Genomic DNA, 22,779 nt, shown 5'->3' with positions numbered 1-22,779 from the left:
CAGTGCATTCAAATGTTTGGGACAGAACAGATTCCATTACCACCAAGGTCACTGTACTTGGTCCCCACTCCATACACACAGTGTCATTTTGTGTACACTGAATCTGCTCAAAAAGACCACAGATTAGGCAAAGAGAGAGAACAATCAGGGTCTGCATCTATTCCCACTGAGCTGCATGGAAAATCTCCTTTCTTAAAGTAGCAAAATAAAACCTAAGAATATCCCTGAGAAATGCCAAATACCCACCAACATAACTAGAGAGGACTGATAATAGTGTGGCATCTTGAAGCTAAAAGTTAGTTAGCAACACTGCTAAATGTCAGCTCTTTAGTATTTATGTTTCATTATTTCAAGGGGGGAAAAAAAGAAAAATCAACAGCACACATACCAAGGGTGTCAGAATCTCCATATTGTCCTTCACAAATGTGGTGAGATCAAGTAATACCTATTTTCTTTTAAAAATAACACAAGTAAAATTCAAGTATAATGAAAGCACATCAAGAAACAAACTGTACAATTTCTGAACTGCACTGTTTATTTTGCTGCTTGAAACCTAAGTGACAGTATGCCACTATAATTATGGGGTTTCTTCTAAACCTTTACTACACTGCAGGTACAGAAATATATGGACACATTTTTGGAGAATTGACATTTTGCAAAATGCAGCAAACATTTCAATTTATACATGAGAAAAGGAAGTGTTCAAAAGGGTATGCATTTCAAGTTATTGCAGGTTATTTCTGTGAGAGAATTTCTGCAGGTAAAACATATTTAAATTTAACCAACAGTAACGTGTCAGTGTACTTAAAATCATGACAAAAATCTTCTCTCTGGTCATTAATTGCCCCTTGACAAATTACTAGGATGTTGTATGTTTAGGGCAAGATGTCAATACAGCATAAATCCCGTGGCATTTTGGTTTTCTTCTGGAGATTAAAGCTGTTTTTTTCTTGGGATAAATGCAGCAGCAAAACACAAACCAGCTGATCAAAAAAGCACTTCTGCCATAACTCCAATAATTTCAGGGCACACCAACCGACAGTAGTTTTGCCATTCCCAGTTCTTTTAAGGTTTACATCACTGCACTGTTGCCTTAAGTAGGTTTGTAGAAGCTTGTTTTCTGTTAGGCCAGCTTGCTGACTACAGCCTGGTTGAGAGAATTTAGTTGGTTGGTCCATTTATCTAACGCAGTATAACGTGCACCACCTCTCTTCTGATGGTCCAGTTCTAGGAGCTGGTTGACTTGATCAATTCGGCCATGTATAGTGCTAGGAGTGAATAAATAAAAACTATCAATGGCTAATGCACATGGAAATAGGAGCTAACAATGAATCAGAGGTAAAATAAGAGGTCTTCTACAAGAGAGGCACAAAGTCCATTTCAGAATTCAGCACTTTTATAATTATTGTCCTGGGCAGTACTGCCTATTAAGCTGTCATGACTGGAAATCAAACAACTAATTCATTGGGCAATGCATGTTTTATCTGCTTGGCTATGACCCCAACATAGTCTGAAGCAATAGGACATAAACAGTTCTTCAAAGTCAAAGAATTAATGAAAAATGGAGATTTATGTGAAGAGAAATCAAACAATACAAGCCTGTGCATGGATTATATATTTGTAGTAGTTATAACAAGTTACTCTCCAGAAAAATAGGTTTTACAAATTGTAGTTAAATTCTTCTAGTTAAGAGAGCAGACTATCAATCTGTCAACTTGAAAATGCACTCAAAAATATACAAGGGTGTAAGCAGCAATTACTAAAAATAACAACTTTCATAATTTCATAGAATAACAACTTTCCTAATTTCATAATAATTCAGGGAATTTATTATTTAATTAAGAATTAAAGAAAGAAGATGCTCCCTGTATAATTTTCTTGGTTCCCATCCTTCAAACACACTTTACTGCTCAGAAACCAAGCAAATACAAAGTCAGCACCATTCCCTTTCACTTCTAGAATCAACCAGTATTATCACAATGCCCCAAAATAGTTTTGTTGCCTCTTCTACAGTTTGATTATTTTAAAGTAATCAAAGATCAATAATCAAGAATCGGGTACATACTTATCCAATATGCACTGCACAAGCAAGCTTTCCACATCAGCTACATCTATGTTTAACTCCTGAAACAAAAATAAAACTCATTATGCTGTTACTATGTTCTGCAACATTAAACCCCCCCAATCTTTATTTTCATATACAGAATTTAGTTTAACCTCTGTTTCTTACTGTTCATAAGTATCAATTCAGTAATGATCAATTAAGCAAAAGACCTCCACCCAAAGGACACATGGCCAAGAATCAAGAGACCAGTAACCTCTCAGAAAAAGCTGAAGAGGCAAAAGCAAAATTTTAGAAGCTCCAGAAATGAGCTCCTTTACTGACTTACTGAAAAAACAAACAGATAAAAAATATCCCAAACCAAATAACAACAAAATAAACCACAACCACAAAAACCTAGGAAATAAAATAAGACAATAATTATCAGAAAAGAATGGATCTGGACTCAAAACCATTTAGAGACATAATTGCATCTTCTGGTTCAAGCAAGTTCTGCAAGTGTTAAGTCTAGCTAAAAAAAGAGTATACCGAGTTCTAAAAGGAATTTAAGCATAAAAAACAGGCATCCCTAATACTTCATGATGTATTTTGTAATGCTGTGAATTTTTGCAGGCAAAATCACAGATCCACAGGAGATGGGAATAGTCATATATTACCACTGGGTTTTTATTTCATTCTTTGCAGATTAGGCAGTGAAATCAGGGATTCTATGCTAATACTTGGTTTGTTCTACTACCACAGTTCTGTAACTCATACAACACAAACATGTGATGTTGGCTTATGAGCAAAAGAGGTTAAAATTTAAAAGTCCATAAATTTTATGTTCATAATTACATTTTTTATTATACAAATTTCACTTCTTTTACTTCTCCTAAGAAATGTGATTTTTCTACACCAAGTAGAATATGGTAGTTGAGTATTTTAGAAGTATATCATAGTACATATTATAATAAGCAGTTGGATGACACTTGAAATTTACATTTTTGCACTGCAAAGCTGCCAGCAGTGCATCATTAGGACTTCATGGTTTAGAGTGTATTTTAGATGCTATATTTCTGGAAGCACTGTATTTATTTAAAAGCTTTTATTCACAGTTAATCATTTACTTAAGCAAATGCAAGGCTACTGCCACATACCTTAGAAATAAAAGGAATATGTATTCTTGTGTAAGGCTTAATTAATTTTATAAGCACTTGTGTTCTGATGTTTCGCAAAAGCTCTGTAAGAGAAGAAAACATAAACAGTGTAAAAACAACAGTATTGAAATAAAGCTGCAATAGCACTCCATCCAGAAAGATGCTACCTTCAAAGACCATGGTGTTTAGTGTAATTCAATGGGTGGGGAAGCCCAGCAAAATAACAAGGACCCTCCTTTTCCAGGGACCCAAGCAATATGTAACTCTGAAGGTGGACAGACAGAGCTGAAAACTGTTTAAACATGGAGCAACATGTTCTCTGGTAAAAATTTTATTTATTCAAGTTAACTGGATAGATCATAAAAATCATTGTCTGGTATGTCTGCCCCCCTAATTTATGGCTAGAATGTTTGCTGTGTACAAAAGTGAAAAGGGGCTTAAAGCCATGCAATTTTAAATGTCTGAGCATTTAACTTCATGGGGAGTATTCACATTTAAAGTTAAAAGTCAGGGCCTAATGGTGTAATTACAATGAGGAACTGAAGTTGTATAAAATGGTCTGCATGGAAAGGCTCATTTTGCTTACATAAAATAGTGCAGTCATTTTATAAATTTTTACATTATTAAAGACAGTTGGGATAAAATGAAAGCATAAATTATAAATTAACAGAGAAAAAAAAAACTAGGTTCATTTTTACCTGTTTAAACAAGGACTGTTTATATAATAATATGCCACTGAACACCAGATTATGTGTCTCAATAAACTATGGAGATGAAAACAACGAGGCAAGGTATGTAAACATAACTATGAACAAGTTGTGTATCACTGCAGAGTGAACATGGTGAGACATCAGTAGCATATAAGGAGTGACACTCAATTCCCTTCAATGCCTTAATTCAGCTTCCTGCTCTTGCTCTCCAGTTGTGGCACACCTTCCTCCATGAGCATCCAGCTCTGATCTTACCAAGTCTCCCTCCAAGACTTTGCAGCTCACCAGCAGTCCACATGGAACAGCAGCACTGGGTTATATTTAGTTTCCCCTGCTGTTTGCCCTGTTCTCTTTTACAAACAAGTATAAGGAAACCAGGTCTCTGGATTTAACTCTTTCAGGTAACTATCCAGCTAAATGATCCTGCACTGCCACAGTCAGACTCACTCTTGAAAACAACACTTAGCTGAAGAACTGAGCACTGTATTCAAGTGAAGAGACTCTTCAATTCTCAGATACATGAAAAATGGGTGAGGTAACTTTATTTTGGCACCTTAATGGAACAGAAGGGCATGTGTTAATGTGCTCCCATTCTATTAAGTAGAGGTACTATAACTCCAACTATGGTTTACAAGATAGAAATGAAAAGTATGCATCTTTTCATTTAACATTATATTAAATGAAAATTAAATTATATATATTATAAATTATATATAATATATATTACATATAATTTATAATACATAGAAATTATATATTATAAATTTATATATTATATTATTATATTATATATTAAATTATATATATATTTAATTTTAATTCAATATTATATTACTACATATTTATTAGTGCAACCTTCATTACGTTGTCTATGTATTTTGTATTTTGTGTAATCTGAAGCAGTAAATTATAAACTAGCAAACATCAAAGTGGGTGAGACTCATACAAACCATCTTTAGAGATGAGGCTTACTCTCATTTCACTATTCCAAAAACAATACTCAAAGTGTCTTAACACCACCATAGATATCTTACAATATCCACTCCTCTAGAACTTTCTCCATCAACTTTGCATATCCTTGCAGTCATGCCACATGCCTGGATGCAAGTTAGCCCTGACCAACTTCTAAATGACTTGTAAAGGAATAACCCACAAGTAATTCCAAGGAACTCTTAGTGCCAAAAAGAAAAATAAACCAAGGTGGGGGAAGAAAAAAAAAGGAGCTTACTAAGTAGTGAAAACAAAAATTATTATAACAGCCTTTAAAATACCTTCAATGTGCTCCCTTATGAAGGGATCGTCCATGATGTTGCTGTGATTTGTTTTCAGAATCTTCTCAAATTCAGTGATGTCATTATTCTGATAGGCACTTCAGAAAAAAACCAAGGGACTGAATTATTCATTTTAAAATTAAAACAGACTCATAAGATTATGTTCCACAATTTCTAAAAAAACATGTATTAAGCACTGGTGGAAAATATTTCTGTTCAGAACCTTTATATGCAAAAACTCGATTTCAAGATGAAATGCAGCAGAAATGACCTTTCTCCTGTTTCAATTTTAGCAACATTTACTGAAGTTTGGTATGGACATTGAGTTGTTCCACAAGTGCACTCAATATCAAAACTTTTGCACTTTAAGAAGCTATTCTTAAATACCCTGTTTTGAAAAGTATCATTACATGAATTTTGGCTTCATGAAGTCATACTTTATGGAACAAATAAGAGCTAAAAAGAGTCTACAGGGCTGGTGCTGTCTCTACAATGTCCAGCTTAAGCTGAATGCTAAAAATACTGAAAGGTGAAAGAAATAAAGACTTCCAGGATTATTCATCAGTAATTTTGGCATAATATTACTTTTTAGATTTTTACTTATAGCTTGTTTGTGTATATGTCCTTTCACAAGTCGATCCTGTCATCTAAGAAAGCATTGCAAAAAGAAGGTGCCACCATAGCATCATTTAAAGGCCAAGAGCTGCAACCTCTGAAGAAAGGCCTTTTTCTTGAAAAACATTCTTTCAAAACAAAACTTTCAACTTCTGTTTAATACTAATATCAAACATTTTAATAACAACATCTATTTGTCCTTCATATTCTGTACATTTTAAGATTGTTTTGAAACTGGTCAAAAAAGATTCATCTGTTATTAAAATGGCCAAGAAAAATACCTGTTAAATTTAAGGCAGAACTTCAGCAGCTTATAAATAGTTATGTGAATGGCATGGACTGTATCACATGAAACCAGTAAATTTTACTTCATAATAAAAGAAATTTCAGTTCAGTATATTTTATTGTTTATTTCACAAGTCTTTTCATCATATGTAAAGCATGCAAGTTCCCACTGTAGAATATAGGTAGGATTAAAAACATAACTGTAATATTTGAAATTAATTTTATCATCACACATTCCTTATCAATATTGCTTTAACTGTGTTATTAATTTTAAAGAAGGAGTTATACTCAAATGTCAAGATAAAAGATATAAATGAGAAACATGAATAAAATCAGATTGGGTAAGGCCATCTGGAGTTCCTTCTGCCTCAAATTCGTATGAAACTATGACAGTGAATTAGAAAAAAACACATCTAAAGTGGAAGGAGTTACTGGAAATAGTCCCTTACTAAACTGCCAAATAATTTATTCAATCACCATGTCAATAATGGATGAATGTCCTCACTTTCAGAAACAATTTGTGTGTATACAATGGTAAAGCACAGCAGCAGTATCACAGCAGTTTGTTCCAACACAGGATCAACTGTTTCAAAATGAGAGCAGACATTACTTCTTATGTAGGGAAAAGAAGGGGAAAGGAGCAGAGGCAGGCCAGAGAGGATACAGTAGGTGAGCTTCAAAACCCAGTGTACAAAACCTGCCTCAGTTCATTGACCTAATGATCCTCATACACTGGAAATTCTCACAGTTGCCTGTGAGGTAGAGGTAATGAGGTGCCTAAGAGATAATGAGGCTTTCTTTTGATGTTCACTTGTTTGAAGGATACAGGAGATCACTGAAAGTTAAGTTTCATATTCCTAACTTAGGAACTCATGATATATCCATGCAGCAAATGATTCTACTGGCTTTGGTATGAGATGTCACTCAACTCAATTTCTCTTATGTAATCAGCCAGAGCCTAAAAAGACCAGTTGCAGTACAAGATGGGACAACTTTATTTAAGGGGAGAAAAGAGAGTTTTGTCACACCATAAAGTGGCAAAAGTACACAGCTTCGATACCCCTACATAGTGTGGCATCTATACTATGATCTCTCATAATAAGTTTCAAAAGAAAAACAATCCTTGAATATTTGCCCAATATTTATGAATAACTGTGTTAACTGTGCAGAGAAACGCCATTTCTAAAAATATTCCCTTTCAAGTTTGGACAATATATCTTTTTTCTTTTTATCATTTTGTTCCCTTCTCCAGAAAAATGAAAATCTTACCTTACTAAATTCGTCATTGCTAGAATCTCTGGATCATTTTTGTATGGTTTAGCCTACACAGAACAGAAAGCATAATATGCAAATTCAGATTTTTTTTTCCATTTCCATCCTTTGGGTAATTTCTCTATATATTCAGAAAAGGGTGAGGGGATGGGGGGTGGGTGTGTGTGTGAAGGAGAAAGAAAAAAATACCTCCTGAGAATCAAATGGATTTATTCCAGACTTCATGAGCATGTTTGCTAAGACCAAATATTTTAAGCAAGTGGTTCTTCTGGGGCTCCCTGATTCATCATAATTCTTGAATGCTTCAAAAAAATCAGTATGTGCCTTTTCAAACTCTCCTTCTCTTAAGTGCATTTTGCCTCCACATTCTGAAAAGAAAACAGAGATGAAAAGGAACACTGTGTGCTTGTTGCTGACTACAATAATTGTACTCAAGTTCCATGCTATTTCTAAACAGATTACTGAAACATTTTCAGAAGTGATTTGGTTCTCAGAAATCATTAGGAAAAAAAAGCATTAAGGTCTTAACATATAGCACTGCCATTTGAATAAACTCATTCCAAAGAAGAAAAAACAAAACCCAGCCTACACCATAGAACTTAAAGAACACTAATCCTCATAGCCAATAATTACATCACCATTATCTTAAAATACTGCAAAAGCTGAGATAGAATTTACCTCCATTTCAGTGGCAACAGACTTTGCATATTTATGGAATTTTCCCTATCTGTTAAGCAAAAACACACAGCAAAAATGAGAAATACTTTCTGTATCCTTTTATTTCTGAAGTACCCACTGCTGCCTGATTGTCTGTGCAGTATCTACACCAGGGAAAGGAGGAAGGCATAACAGTGTTCTGAAGAAAGCTGGTTTTTTTTTCAAGACACATGGCTTGTTTCCACTACAGTTCATTATTGCAGATAATGAATTATATTTTCAAACACATATTAAAGCCCTTTGGTTTCTGCTGAGTTTTAGTGAGGTAAGACACAAATTTATAAAAGGAGATTGCAGGAACAGCAGCCCTTCTGCCAGCAGTCCCTTCTGCCAGCAGTCCTGTCAAGCCTTTGTTTTCATGCCCTGCAGATGCCTTTGCATTCTTCTTTTGCTGCCTCCCCTGGTCAAACAGCAAGTCCTCCTCTTGTCTTTCTACTGCTTCTCTCCTAACAGTTATTTAGCCAACTGTCCTGCCCTTCTGACCAGTGCCTCTGGTACTTGGGCACCAAAACTGCAGAGCTGAAGTCCTGCAAGAAGAAAATGATGAGACTGAATCTACAGAAGCCTCTGTCTTTATAGGTGGAACTGGAAAAAAACCACTGGTTATCATATTTTCATGAACAAATCTCTGCAACAGAAGACAAATGAAAAATTCAAGGTGAACTTGCCTCTGATAACTCCCATGATCAGTGGATGAGGAATGGCTGACTTGATGTGCAATGACTGTTCATATAGTGCTTTAAGTTTTTTGTTATTTTTCTGTGCTGTATACATTTGAATTTCCAAAGCATAGATTTCCAATAGTTGAGTACCTTTTTTTAGATCATCTTCCCCATCATCAGTCTAGGACAGATTAAGTAATAAATACTGTGAAATTTTAAGAGAACAGCAATTTCAGTTTTATACTAGCAAAACACTGATAACCAAATACTCTCAGTAATTTCCTGTCAAAAACAAGGATATTCCTAAAACTCTGAAATTCTGATGTAACTACTTACAGAAAACATAGTACTCAAAGAACTTACCACAGGCCACATTTTGAAGCCCTTTATTTAAAACATCATTATTTCCTATTAAATGTTTTTCTCAAAACTTTAATTCTTTTCCACATTAAGCCACACTCTTAGTATATAAATACAATGACTGACACAAATGCATACATATATATATATATATATATAGGTAACACATATGACTCTTCTGCTACCTCTAACAAAACCATTTCCCAGATATTTGTAACCTATTTCCATACTGAAGGAGGAAAAGTGTCAGAAACAAGCACAGCAGACTGCATGGCTAATTTATTTTTTCCCCTTCCAGATGGGGAAGTAACAACTGCACTTTCAGTTTTGAATAAAGCTCACTTGGAATCTTTGCTATATTTTAAAATGAATATTCATGCATTATGGATTATTGATATGTGCTTCTCATCCTTGCACCTGAAGTGAAACCCTATCAGCAATTGTGAATAATTTTTTTAAAATCATCTTTAAGGAAAGAATAAAGCACTTAGCATTTTTTGTTCATGTTATCAAGCACATAACAAAATCAGGCACAGTATTTCTTCCCTCTGTACTAAAGCTCAGCAAAATGCCTCAAAGGCCAACAACAGATACATTAAAAAAAAAAAAAAGCATCAATGCTGTTTACTAAGGCACAGTGATTTAGAATATAAAGGTACCTGGCATGACTGATGCAGCTGACGCAGAATCTTTTGTAACTTTCCATATTCTTCTCGTTCTAAATATAATTTGCCAAGCTGTAATGAAAAGAAAGTTGAAGTACTGAGGTCTATTAAAATTTCACAATTATAATTTATAAGAATTAGCTGAAGGTGTCAAAGAAAAGCAAAAAATAGGAAGTTATATATTTTACCTTTGTGTTTGTCTTAAACCACAATCTATCATTCTTAGCATCTTTCAGAGCTTCAAGTGTTGTTTCATAGAATTCCTGAAGCAAATCCATCTGACATAAAAAATCAGAATTCTATAATTGTAAACAGCAAATTTGTACCTGTTAATAAAGTCAATCTGAACAAACTAAAAGTGCATGCTTGAACTTCAAAATAAGAAAGGTATCTGCATCTTACTTAATGTTTGCATTTAAACTGCAAACAGCTTCTAAAATAACCAAACTGACTACATTACCTTTTTTTCATGAAACAGGTATCATTAAAAAGTATTCACATTTTAAGATCTGTACCCACCTGTGAAAAATGAAAGCCACCTTATAAAACCCATCTTATATAACCAAGGAACAGAACTCTGATGTTTTGTAACAAACACAGGCAATATTGCTCCCGCTTAAAAGAATAAAAATAATTTACATATCAAAAAGAAAATATGCTTTACAAAAAAGAGGAATAGGGTCAAAGGAAAAGATGCCTTCTTCTTTCTGGAGTAGCAATGCTGAGTGGAAGAAAGCTCTTGAGTGCATCAAACTAATTCTTGGCATAAAGCCAAAAAACCCCCATCTGAAATGGGAATTAAAGTGCTGAGTGTTACCTTTTACAAGGGTTCTACAAAGAATGCATTAGTATTGCTCATGGCCACTGTTCCTTTGGGGGTAACAAATCTGTGACTATATATCAAATTAAGATTTCCAGACTGTCCCTCCAGGTCTGGCTCAACTACAAACCAGAGACACTGAGCTCTGCCAAGAAGGGACAGTCTGAGACAATCCTGTAGACCTCAGAGTAACCCAGCATTCAACTGCCACCTCTAAGAGTGACAGGATTGTGATCATGACCAAGGACTCAGCACTGAAGACCAATGATCCTCCATATGAAGGTGCTACTTCAGGTAGTCAGTGAGGGGAGTTTCCTTTTCTTTGTAAAACTTCTACAACAACACAAAAGGAGCTGGGCTCTGTATCTATGGACATGTAGCAGCACAGTGCACTGGACAGGCAGTATTTCACACCAACACTTCATTGCAAAGATTCTCCTTTGCCCCCAAAATAAAAAAAACCCACATTATTTAATTTAAAATTATATTTGAGAGGGCACTTCTATTGTGTAGCTATGCTAAAAACGAAATAGAAATTCCAGGTAAATGTTGTCAAAAAGGACAACTTTATGAAGATTTATCTGTGCTAACAGAATCCACTACTTGTGGGAATATATTTTTACATATGACAGTAAATGAATACTCAAAATTCCTCTATTAAGATCAAAAAAGCCCAAACCAAACATAAAAAATGTCCACAGTTAAAAATGCAAAACTGAAAACTATGAAGATGAAAGAATTGATGATCCAACCTGCTTGGAAGTAGAGATATAATCAAGAATAGAATTGATGGATTTTTCCGAGTAATTCCTTGTAACTGCACTCCGTATGTAGGTCAATAGCTGTTTATACCTATTCATCATTTCAGGAAAGTTAGTCTAAAAGAAAAACAAAATCACATTATAATTTTTGTTTTAATTGTTGAATCTAAGATATCTTGCAAGTTTACATGCAGGAAAAAAAAAGCTTAAAGAAAGACAATGCAGTAGTGGTTGCTCTTAAAACTTTCATATCACCACTTCATTCATAACCTGCAGAATCAGAAATAACCTCAGGACTGCATAAAACACACATCTAAAATATTCATCTCAATGAAGAAAACAGAGCTGGGCATACAACTCTTTGGAATGGCTGCATACATAGCATATAAATTTTTCTGTTTTGTCCTGGTGCAGTACACACAGAGAAACGTGCCCACTGTCAGTGGTGTGACACCTCAGCACAGCAAGGACTGAGCCTCACACTTTCATGCAGTACCAGCTGACTACAGCAGTTATTTTGCATCCATTTTGCCTTTGTCTTGCAAACACCACATAATTTCCCTGCCATGTCTGTAGAAGCCATTAAAGGCTGTAAAAAGCAAGTTCTGGTAGATTTAGTTGTCATAGCCATAAATTAGGACACTAATTTAAGATCTCTGGACCAAATACATATTTATGCTATTTACTCCCAAGTGATAGATGTAATTCCTACCAATTTAAAGTTTATTTTAATCATCTGTTTCAGAGCTTTGAATCCCCATTCTCCCTTTTCGCCTTCGAGCTCCAAAACCTGAAAAAGAAGAATTTTTAAAACTATATTTATAAAAGCTTTATTCAAACTTGAATTGTCTAAAATATACATATCCCATACATGCCCTCCCACCCCCACAACTTTGCTTCTTACAAAGTAATGTTTGACTCTGCCCTGTTCTTCAATTTTATTCTTTCCTGTTAATACTGAAAAAGTGAGAGTGTATCTCCTCAGTTTTCACAACTTAGCTGACATAGGGAGGGTGAACATGATTGTTGCTGTTGTTGTTGTTATCATCTAACAGCAAACACTTTATTGCCAAACACTAAATTTTAACACCGCTTCATAAACGTGTCAGCAAAAATAGTTGTAACACCTCCTGCAAAACTGAGTCAACTGAATTTTGACCAAATTAAGTTAAAAAGCCCTTCTGAATTACTATGAAGAAGATTCCTTCACAAAGGAGAAAGGCTTCTAGGTTTTAATGCAGCATAGTTAAGGAAATGTTTTGTAAGTAAAAACTTTAGAAAGTTTTTTTTGACGTCATGTACATAGTTTTGCTATACACTATAAATGAGTAAAGAGATGCAAAAATCTATTTTTTCTTTTAAAAGTTGCATCTTACATACTGCTTTCTTATAGCAGTGTGCAAACATTAAAATTTTAAACTGAGATGAAGAAAAGAAACTGTGTTAGTTAGTATTTACACATTTAAAGGTCTGGAATCAGATAGCAAAGCAAATATAATGTTACATAAGACACTGGGGAAAACACCATTTTATTTAAAAAACCTAAATGGATCTGGTTTCTATTGTTGATGCATGAAAACACATTTAGAACTGTTTAATTAACTTTGTAAATCCTGAAGATTAAAAAGTCAGATCTGTGATAAGACTATACCCTGTCCTATTTGTTCTCCCTAAGAATGATCCTGAAAGGCAGTCAGCCCGGAGTTTAAGATACTCAATAATAAACTTAGCACATTAGTAATTTAAAAGATAAATCCTACTCTTAAAATTTCAGAAAATAACTCAAATAGTACCAAATTTTTAAAATGTGAATTAATATAAAAAGAAGAGATAGAATAGAAAGACAGACAACCTTCTGAAAACTGCTTAATGCTGCTTTGGGGTCATCTTCCTTCAAAGCTTTGGAATTGTAGTATTGATTTTCCAGATCCACATTTGGTTCAGAATTGCTGTCCTCAGAATATTCCTACATTTCAAGAAAAAAAATAATAATCAGAGAAAAAAAAAAAGAAATAATAATCAGAAAAAAATCTGCTGAAAAATAGTAATACATAGTACTCCAACTGGCACAGAATGCTTGTGTATGAAGAGGCAGTGTTTGGTTTCAGAGCACAGAACAGGTATGGAGCCATGTAATGATTCTCCCTCTCTCCCATTCCAGGCCAGGCTCACCATCCACCAACATTTGCTGTCAGCAGGTTTCTTTCTGGGTTCATGAACTCACAGCTCCACCAACTTCACCTTTATGACAAGTACAGATTGGATTACTGAAATTCTGCCAATGCTGAGTTTCAGCACAGAGGCCCAGAGCACCTGGCATTTCTGGGAGGGGGAGAACACACTGCCCACTGCTCCTCCTGAAGGCACTCAATGATGCAGCCTTTGGTAGGCACAGAAGAGGCTCTGCTGAGCTGTCACACGAGGAATGATTCAGCCATGGAGGGTATCAAATACGTCCATGAATCCCTCTGTAATCTGCCTTTCTATGCCACAACGATTCATCCTTGTCTAAGGAAATTTAAAAAAAGAATAATGACAATAACACCAGCTGCTTATGCCCTGAGAAGCAGGAGATGATTATGAAAATGCTAAAAATGCTGCCAAAGATGTTGGGGCACGATAATTTAATCAAATAATTATCCATCATGCACACTAGTGCCAAAGAAACTGAAGTATTTACTTCTAACAGTTGCTACTTAATTTTTTTAGGAAGTACTCTGAGACTACTTCTGATGAAAAATCCCTGCATATTTTATCTTCTTTTGCTAAAGGACAATGCTGCATGTCCAAATTACAAAACACTAATAAAGTTCAAATAATAATTTCATTTGATATTTACATGATTCAAAACCACTTCACACCTCTGCATTTTCAAGCTAACTTCTCTGAACAGGATTTTGGCTATTAGGAGATGAACTGTTCCAACACAATCTGTTTAAATCTCAAAGTTGCTGCTGTCAGAGTAACTTTCCCTTGCACCAACATAAGCAATGCACAGTCAGGTTCCTTCCTTTAGGGTGGATTTTACTCTTGCTGTACTTTGTCAGACACATTTATTCTTTTGTTCATTTGTATATTCCTACTATTAATGGACTCCTCCAAAACCATAGGAAGGAATGAAAAAAGATGAGACAAAAGAAAAGTTTTAAATTAGCTCTCTCCTCCCTGCACTGCAAGCAATCTCTCAAAGTTTAACTTTGCTGAAGTTCTAAAGTAAAAATGAATTATGGGAGCCCACAGTCAAACCAAGTTTTAATAAACATGGTACTTGAGACATTTGTCCTTCTACCTTTTAATGTTTCTATTTGTAACATGTAGGCAAGTTGCCCAGGTATGTATTTATTTTCACCCACGAAGTACTATCATTAGTGAGAATGAATGGACTGAAAAGTCTTGTCAATTCCACCAACCTGTTTTCTGAATTCCCACAGAAGTATAAAAATGTGATACTGAAAAGAGCAAAGAAAACAGGAAGCAAGTGTCTTATTTAATTGGGCAGTGTCTCATTTTGGTTGGCTTGTTTTTGTAAACTCCTTATCCTATCGATCCAACTCCAGTGGAGCAGCTATGGGCACAACCCGATGTCAACAGCTGTATCAGGCACCTTATACACACAGGCTGCCAAAAAATAAACAACAAAGCATTTAAGATATGTGTAATCAGCTGATGTCTTGTTAATGCTTAACTTGGACAATGGGGAATATTTTTGGCAGAAGTGTCTGTTTGCAAAGATAAAAGGAAAGCAAACTAAATTAATTCCTTTTAGGAGACAACGTGCTCCATTAGCCTCAAGCCAGAAACATCTGAACTTTCATCTTCGCTCTGGCAATGATTCTGGATGTGGATTCATGCAGAAAGCCTTTTTTCAGATAATTTTTCTCAATGCTACTTAAATATCCCATAAAGATAATTTCATAACATTAATACATAATAAAGAAGTGTTAAGTCTATTGATATTTTTTCCCCCAGTGGAAATGCATTGAAATTCATAAAAAGTACTGGTTTACATTTTCACAGCTATATTTTTTCTTCACTTGATGCCTATGTGCATCAGACTTAGGATGATGATATGGACTCAAAGCTGTAATGGAGATAAGGCTTTCCTACTTCCAGAAAATGTAAGGTGGTTTATTTTTAAAAAGACATATTTAGACTTAATGGCTGTGAAAACTTTAAAACCTCCAACTAAGTATGAGCCGATGCCATTAATCTTTAGACAATGTTAAAAAAACCAAACATCAGCCATGTAGATACTGAATCTTATTTCAAGCACTGATGCTCATTATGCCAGTGCTGATATTCAGAAGGACAAGCACTCTGTCTTCTTTTGATGCAGAGATGGCTTAGTGCACTAGGATACAAATGCAAGAACATTAAGCTTCTGCCAAAAGCAAAAAAGGAGGAAAGTATAAAGCTGTGTCCTGAAAGATCCAATTAAGAAAAAGATTAATTTCCTTCTCAGTTCTGAAAACAGAAAAGTTCTTTTAACAATAAACTCAGATAGCAAGAGCCTAGCCTTTCCTCACCCTCATTTTCAATACCCCTAGTTCCTGCCTGAACAACTTCCCCAGCTCAAACCTTATAGGTAGAAAGTTTGCTGCAAATTAGGTAGAAATATATGGTTTACAAATAGGATTTCTACATAACTCTAAAAATTTCCACTACAGCATCCAGACCTAACAATTTGCATAGTGACGAACATCCTTAATTAGAACTTTGAGATATAAAAGCAGCCGGATGATATAATTTATCTCTAGCTGATGTAAAAAAAGTAAGAGGCCTAGGAATTTTTAAAACTAAGGTCCTGTTTATATTTTTCAAATGAACATCAACATTATAAGTACAAATGAAAAAAAAAAGAGCAGTCTGAGTACACAGAAATCCATTGCTCTTTGAAACCCATTGAAATGTTCCTTCCTCTGAGGATCATCAAAACAAACAATTAGGGTTTTTATCATCACTCAAGAAATTTGAAAGCCCTGGTAAGACCTTGAAAAAATGCAGTTAAATAAGTTAGGATATTATTTAAGCATTGCTATGTTGAAAATCTTAATGTTCTAAATGTAATCAGTTATATTCAATCCTAGGCCATCCCATTGCTTTTTGGAGGAAGAGAAATTACTACACTAGCTCAATTGTAACAGAGATAAAACTCTGATGGAGTTTACTCTGTCTGGAATATTGTTCTTTCAAATAGTTTTAATAAAAAGTTAAATTAGTATCAAGAAACCAATTTATTCAAGAAGTCTTTATTATGTTACATATTAAGTTTTCATAGAATTTTATCTAGTAAACAGCTTTAAAACATTGAGCCTCAGCTTGTAAAATGAGCACACCCAGAAGTCAATTCACCCGAGTCAGCTTTAGTCACCCTTTTCAGAGCCCGGGTCCATGTGCAGTGTGTCCAGCAGCAAAGGCACGAGAACAGCACCCAGCACCGGCTCCTCCCCAGCCCTGCTCCCAGCCTGCCCCTTCCCTTCCCTGCAGCAGACCGTGCCTTGGGCTCTTGGGCTCCGTGCTGCTTTCTGAGGACTGGGGCAGGAGCTTTGGCACTGCGGCCTCCAGAGATTCCAGGCACGGCCCCTGTGCTGGGGGCCAGAACAGCGACAGGGACAGGAGACCATAGCAGTGTATCAGGGACATCTCAGTGTACACGTGTGGCATTCTATCTGTCAGAGCGGCACACTGACCTGGTAAAGCTCTACATCAATAAAAACAAAGATACAAGTATTTAATGAAAACTACTGTTGTTACCAATTTTCTGGTCTCCTCACTTGCCTGAAGCACTTCTCTAATTTCTACATCTACTTCTTACCTAAACTTGTGCTCCTCTGTTTATCATTTGCCACCACTACAGGAACTGAATTCCTACTTTGCCAACCTTTTTTAATAAAAGGAGTAGGGGGAAAGCAGCTATATACAGGCAACTTTCCAGAAAAAAAGACAATACAAAGAGTTCTATTTCTGTAAAAAATTATCTTTCAAGGACATTGTTGCAATACTTATTACTGTTAACTGTCAGTTGCTGGTGATTTTACCAAATTTCATCCATTTGGCTGACTCAAACAATTTATTTTTTTATGAAGTGCAACTGTTTCTGAGAACAAATCCGGTACAAATTTGATTTTACTTCAGCTAACTTTGTTTCATAACCATGGCATTAGGAGGTCTAATGCACAACTTTCTTTGCATTTGCTCCTGCTCACCTGCAGGCAGCAGGACAAGCAGCAACTACCAGGTTCTACCTGCATTTGCCAGTTGGTATCCAGGCACATGAATATAAAGAGAGCAATCAGACTGGAATGCAAAGAGCAAAGAGGAAAAAAACAGAGGCAAACCCTGAGAGTAAAAACCAGAGTGAGATTTGTGTAAGGAGCCTGCAGCCGCTCGGCCGTGCATTGGGAGTCCTGGTTTCTTTTCCTTCACATTCCAGGTCTCTGTTCTGCTGCTGCTCCCTAACTCTGCAAGTCATCCAGTGCCTGCTGGCTCACACCAGGGCTGACACCAGGAATAGAAGTCTGTGAAACCAGCGATTTGCAATGGCGTCACAAGAGTTCCATGAAAACAGTGTTCTGCCTTTGTTTTATTTTTTTTTTCATTTGGAAGATACACAGAAATGACACAGGAGACTGCAGAAAGGAAAACCTTGTATTATGGCATGTAAAGAGTACAGCAAAAAAGTGCCTTTTCTTTCTACTTCTGTTGTGCAGCTCTGTAGTTTTCTGAAAGTCCAGTTTCCAGCATAACTTAGAGGAAATTTATGTCTGTTTAACACCCAACTGCATATCAGATCCTGGAGAGCACCATTCTAAACACAACCCTAAATAACTGTCAAAAGAAGCCAACGAAAAACCAGAACTTACCAACACTTGTCAATGTTTAGATAGAAAGAATTTACTGACTAATTATTCTCAGGCTTTTTGCCTCAATACTTCCTTCTGAGACATTATGGTAATGAGCAAAATAAGCCTCAAATATATTAATTCTGTGTTTGGAGTCTGAAGAGAATGCATAAAAAATATCACAACACATGCTGAATCCATATAAAATATGAAACAATAACTAATTTAGAGAACAGTACATCCTATGTCCTCTGCTAAGTGCACTTTTTTAAAATCACATACTACTGTAATTAAACTTCACTAAGAAACAGAAGAGGGCCAAGTGGATATGCTTGATTTGGTAGATCTGAATACTTGTTTTTACAGCATTACCACATTCTTGTTTGCACCATATATACATATTTCATAAAATGATGATAATAGTGAAATATGAGCAATTGGGAAGAGGAGACAACATCCACCTGAAATTTCAACTGTATCTATTAAAATCCAGCAATAAAAGACAGAATAATGCCTCTGTCTACTGATGAGATTGCTTATCAAGTTCGCTAACAAACAAAAATTCCTTTTGCAAAGGACTCTGTTTTTCACTCTGTTGGAAAGAAAGAGACAGCCAACTCATGAAGTTTGAGATAAGTAGTAAGGCTGCCTATGTCCTGATATCATCACATCCTGAAACAGGAAATCCTCAGCAATCTGAAGGATGCTGCTGTATTTGAGTTGTGCCAATCCTCATGGACCTGCAGCCATCTCACAGGGTGCAAACTGAGGGCTGCTCATTGGAATTGTTACAGGTCTCCTACAAGCCACTGCAACAATACAACTTCATAAGGTAAACAGACCAGTTGCTTGGGAATATATTTGTCCAATCTTTCCTCAGATTAATTTTAAAGTTGAATTTCAGAATACAGTAAGATGACTCATTAAGAACACCACAGATTCCTTATTTATTTAAAACAAAACAAGTAAACCAGTAGATGTACTACAACAACTGTCAATGTGTTGTCATTGTGCCTGGAAGAATCAATTTCTGGAGGAAGACTGAGTTTAGCCTCCAAGTCAATTCTAAATATAGTCTTTTGTCCCAGACTGAAAACAAAAATGGAATTTACAATGGTCCTTCCCTCTTTGTATTTCTTCACCCTCAAGCTGGATCTAGTAAAAATAACTTGTACTGAAATCATGAAAGGCACCTAGCAGCACCAAACTAAAAATTAAAATTGAGTGGCTTTCATAATGACCAGTAAACATTATTCTGTTCATTGAAGCATAAAGTGGAATAATTCATGTTATAATCAAAGCTGTCACAGCACATTACTAGCAAATTGTGAATCTAGGTTCATCTACCCACAAATATAAATGAAATTTCTTCCTGATACCAAGATTCTAGTGAATAAACTCCATTTCTGTAGGAGTGGCTGAGGTCATTTACATGTAAAACTTTGAATTTTTGCCTACTGAAAAACTAAACAGAAACAATCCAATACAACCTGGATAGTCTTCAATTGTTTAACAGTGTAGTAATTACTCTAATTATATAAAATTCCACAATGAAGCTGGGAAAGATCTGGGACTTTGGAATATCTGTTCTCATTTCAGTTCAAGTGTGAAACATTTGCATACTTAAGGAAATTTAACTGACTGGGTCTACATAATCAGCAGGTCAAGTGCACATTGAAGAGGAACAGCCATAATCACTTCTAATAAAAGCTGACAAAATTAATTTTTTGGGGAGTCTTCACTGCAATTGTTATGATGGCAGCTACCCTGGGAGACCTGAACCTAGTTTCACCGTATTTTGACAAAATAGCTACTTCTTTCATTGACTGTTTCTGCAATCACTGCCTTTCCTCTGGTTCTTATTCACAGCACTCACATGCGCTCTTTTACTTTCAATTCTGCACTGATAGGAGTATTATGTCTTGTACTCATTCTTTTGTTGCAAAGCCTCTTGCAGCAGCCCTGATGCTCAACTCCAGAATCACCTCACAATCTTCTCTTAATTTAACGAGCTATCAACATGAAATGAAGAAATCAGGCCCTACCTTCAGGACCTTTAAGTTTTTCCTGAAACAGTTCTGTGGAACACTACAATTACAGCCTCAAGCATTTCTGAAAACAACAGTCAATCATGGTTTGTTAGTCGCAGAATGCTGAAACTAATCTAGCTGGAATGTTTTTACTCTTCAATTCTTGGGTTTTTTCCCCCATCAATTATGAACTGAAATAAAATTTTAAAACTCTGAAGCTTGGGTATTGGTTGATGCTTTACATGGGTGTTACACACTGAAAAGAAAAAAACTAATGTGCTCCTAACACAAGCAGTATTTTAAGATTTTTGAAAGGTCTGAGCTAAGGGTAATTAATGAGAATGAAAATGTTCCAGTAAAAGTAACCCCAGTCAGAAGTGGAAATCTGCCACAAGCAAGGTGCTTCAGGAAGGTTTTTCCAATGAGAAATAAAGTACTTCAGAAGAAACAAACAGACAAAAGCACTAGACCAATTATTCTTGGAGAAAACTGACATAAAGCAGTGTAAGTTTGAACTGCACTTTTATTCATGTCTGTATAGATTGAAAAATGCAATTCCAATGGTTTCTCTACATGCCCAGCTCTCATGTTATGGAAGGATATGGAACATGAATTCCACTGTCTTTAATATTCCTGACTGTATCACATGGAAAAAAACCACCACAGTATTTCACATCAGGATGCAAATTTCAGTGTTAATAAAAATGAATGGAAATTAATTTTAGAACAAAATGTTTTTAATGGTCTCTGTGTATTTCCTTCAGTAACCCTGTCTCTACAGTGAATTCATTCATAGACTGAAAGGGGAACACAAACAGTTTTTGGAATAGTGACTTGAGCAGCTTGCAGGGTTTTGATGACAATGCCTGTCAAGCAAGCACTCTTACATGAATGGAAAAAAACCCTCAAAACCAAAAGCAGATGCTTTTATTCTATATCTACTGTCATCCAACCATTCTAAGCAGTTCCTAACAAAAACTGCCCAGAAACTATTCCAAATGAAATTAGGTAAACATTTTAAGTGAATTTCTAAGTGGCAATGACTACCAAATAATGTGTCAGAAAACAAGTCTTCCAGAAGCAAGTGTCTGGAGTTTTTCAGTGAAACTGCAACACTGTTAACACAGGTTTAGATGAAATTAATTAAACAGACTCTCAATCTTCTACCATACATAGCTTTTTTTAAAAAAAAAAAAAAGTCTCTAGTTCTAAAAACCCACTCAAAGTTCAGAAAAGAAAAAAAACCAAACAAGCAAACCTCAAGCTCTAATATAACGTAAGGGCAATATAAGTATAATTAATCAGACAAGCAGCAATTTTTTAACTTTAAAAGCTTAGGACAAAACTTGATGTTAACAGTTAACTAAATGTAACACGAAAACTCCTAAACCTTACAATTAAAACCAAAAAGGGAGTGGTAGAAAGGTTACAAAGACTACAAAGACAAAAAGTTAGAAATAAGTGCACCCTTCGGCGCGCTGGCTCAGAAACCGGCCGTGAGGCCATTTCTCCTCACTCTCCTTTCTCTTCCCCTTACTTTTCCCCAGTTTGTGGCTCACACAAGGACACGAGCGGTATCTGCCCCAAGGGCCTCTCGCAGTCGCGGGTGGGAAGAAGGGCGGGCAACTTTATCACTTCACTCCGTGCCCGGCACTTGGGCCGGGGCAGGAGGAGAGAGGGGAGGAGGCAGCGCGCCGGAGCCCTCCCCTCAGCGGGAGCCCTGCGGGGACACCGGGGCCAGCCCGGGGCCGGGGCACCAGCCCGGGCCTATCCACCTGCCCGCCCGGAGCTGGCCTGCTGCTCCGCGGAGAGGCGGCCGAGCGGCTGCTCCGACAGCAGTACCCGCCCCTCGCACCCCCTGCCCGCATCCTCCTCCCCGGGAGGGAAACTCATCCTGGATGTCCGCGCTCCCTGCCGGGGCAGCACCCGGCGGGGCGGCCGCTGCGGCGGGTGCGCCGCACCAGCAGCGGCCCGCAGCGCCGCCGCGCCGGCGGCACCCCCGGCTGTACCGCTGAGCCCCCGCGCCGCCCCGCGCCCTACCAGATCGTAGTCCTCCTCATCATCGCACATGAAATCATCCTCCATGTCAGACATCTTGGCCGGAGGACGGGCGGGGGGCGGCGGCGGGGACGGCCCCTTCTCCCAGAAGCCCGCGCGGCGCTGCCCAATGTGGCTCCGCTCCGCCCGGAACCCGCTGCCGCCCGCGCCTCTCCCGCCCCCGGCCCGGGGCGCTCGGAGCCCAATCCGCGCCGCCCCGCCGCCGGCTCCCTCCCTCTGGTAGCGACCGGCCCTTGGCAACGGCGGCCGGGCGGGGCCTGGGCACTGCGCGCCGGAACCTCCGGGGCCGGCGCTGCCTCTGCCCGGAGTGCGCCGTGCTGGCGCCGGGGCCGCCTGCCGTGGGTCCGGCTGGGCGCTGCCAGCCCGAGTTCCCCCCGGAGGCTGCGAGTCTGGTGACTGGCGAGTCTCTGGAAAGGTCGAGGGAAGTGATCCTGCCCCTCAGCCCCGATGAGGCCGCATTTGGAGAACCGTGCGCAGTTATGACTTTTACAGTAGAAAAGAGATATGGAACTC

The 22,779-nt window shown here is 37.3% G+C and overlaps 1 protein-coding gene across 2 annotated transcripts; it reads right to left on the bottom strand.

Moving 5' to 3' along the window:
* Positions 1-512: 512 nt before the first annotated feature.
* On the bottom strand, positions 513-22,423 carry COPS2 (COP9 signalosome subunit 2). Of its 2 annotated transcripts, none has more exons than XM_054642384.2 (13): positions 22,249-22,423; positions 13,189-13,302; positions 12,049-12,126; positions 11,328-11,453; positions 9,944-10,054; positions 9,750-9,827; positions 8,737-8,911; positions 7,541-7,719; positions 7,349-7,401; positions 5,180-5,277; positions 3,199-3,281; positions 2,066-2,124; positions 513-1,268 (listed from the first exon to the last, which is right to left on the bottom strand). In XM_054642384.2, exons 1-13 carry the CDS (start codon positions 22,300-22,302, stop codon positions 1,124-1,126), a joined length of 1,353 nt encoding a protein of 450 aa, XP_054498359.1. In that variant the 5' UTR covers positions 22,303-22,423; the 3' UTR covers positions 513-1,123. The 2 variants fall into 2 exon arrangements, with proteins under 2 accessions (XP_054498359.1, XP_054498360.1); XM_054642385.2 differs by having other exon boundaries at positions 9,944-10,033; positions 22,249-22,420.
* Positions 22,424-22,779: the final 356 nt, after the last annotated feature.

The sequence above is a fragment of the Agelaius phoeniceus genome, chromosome 13 (genome assembly GCF_051311805.1).
Source record: "Agelaius phoeniceus isolate bAgePho1 chromosome 13, bAgePho1.hap1, whole genome shotgun sequence".
NCBI classification, from domain to species: domain Eukaryota; kingdom Metazoa; phylum Chordata; class Aves; order Passeriformes; family Icteridae; genus Agelaius; species Agelaius phoeniceus.
Note: the sequence above shows the minus strand (reverse complement) of the source record. Positions and strands in the feature narration are given on the sequence as shown.

Coding starts and splice junctions, on each gene's coding strand:
- COPS2 (XM_054642384.2), bottom strand. CDS start 22,302: ATGTCTGACATGGAGGATGATTTCATGTGCGATGATGAGGAGGACTAC. Junction 8,912..9,749: donor AGCTGCATCAGTCATGCCAG/GTACCTTTATAT, acceptor AATCTGTCCTAG/ACTGATGATGGGGAAGATGA. Junction 2,125..3,198: donor ATATTCCTTTTATTTCTAAG/GTATGTGGCAGT, acceptor TTTTTGTTTCAG/GAGTTAAACATAGATGTAGC.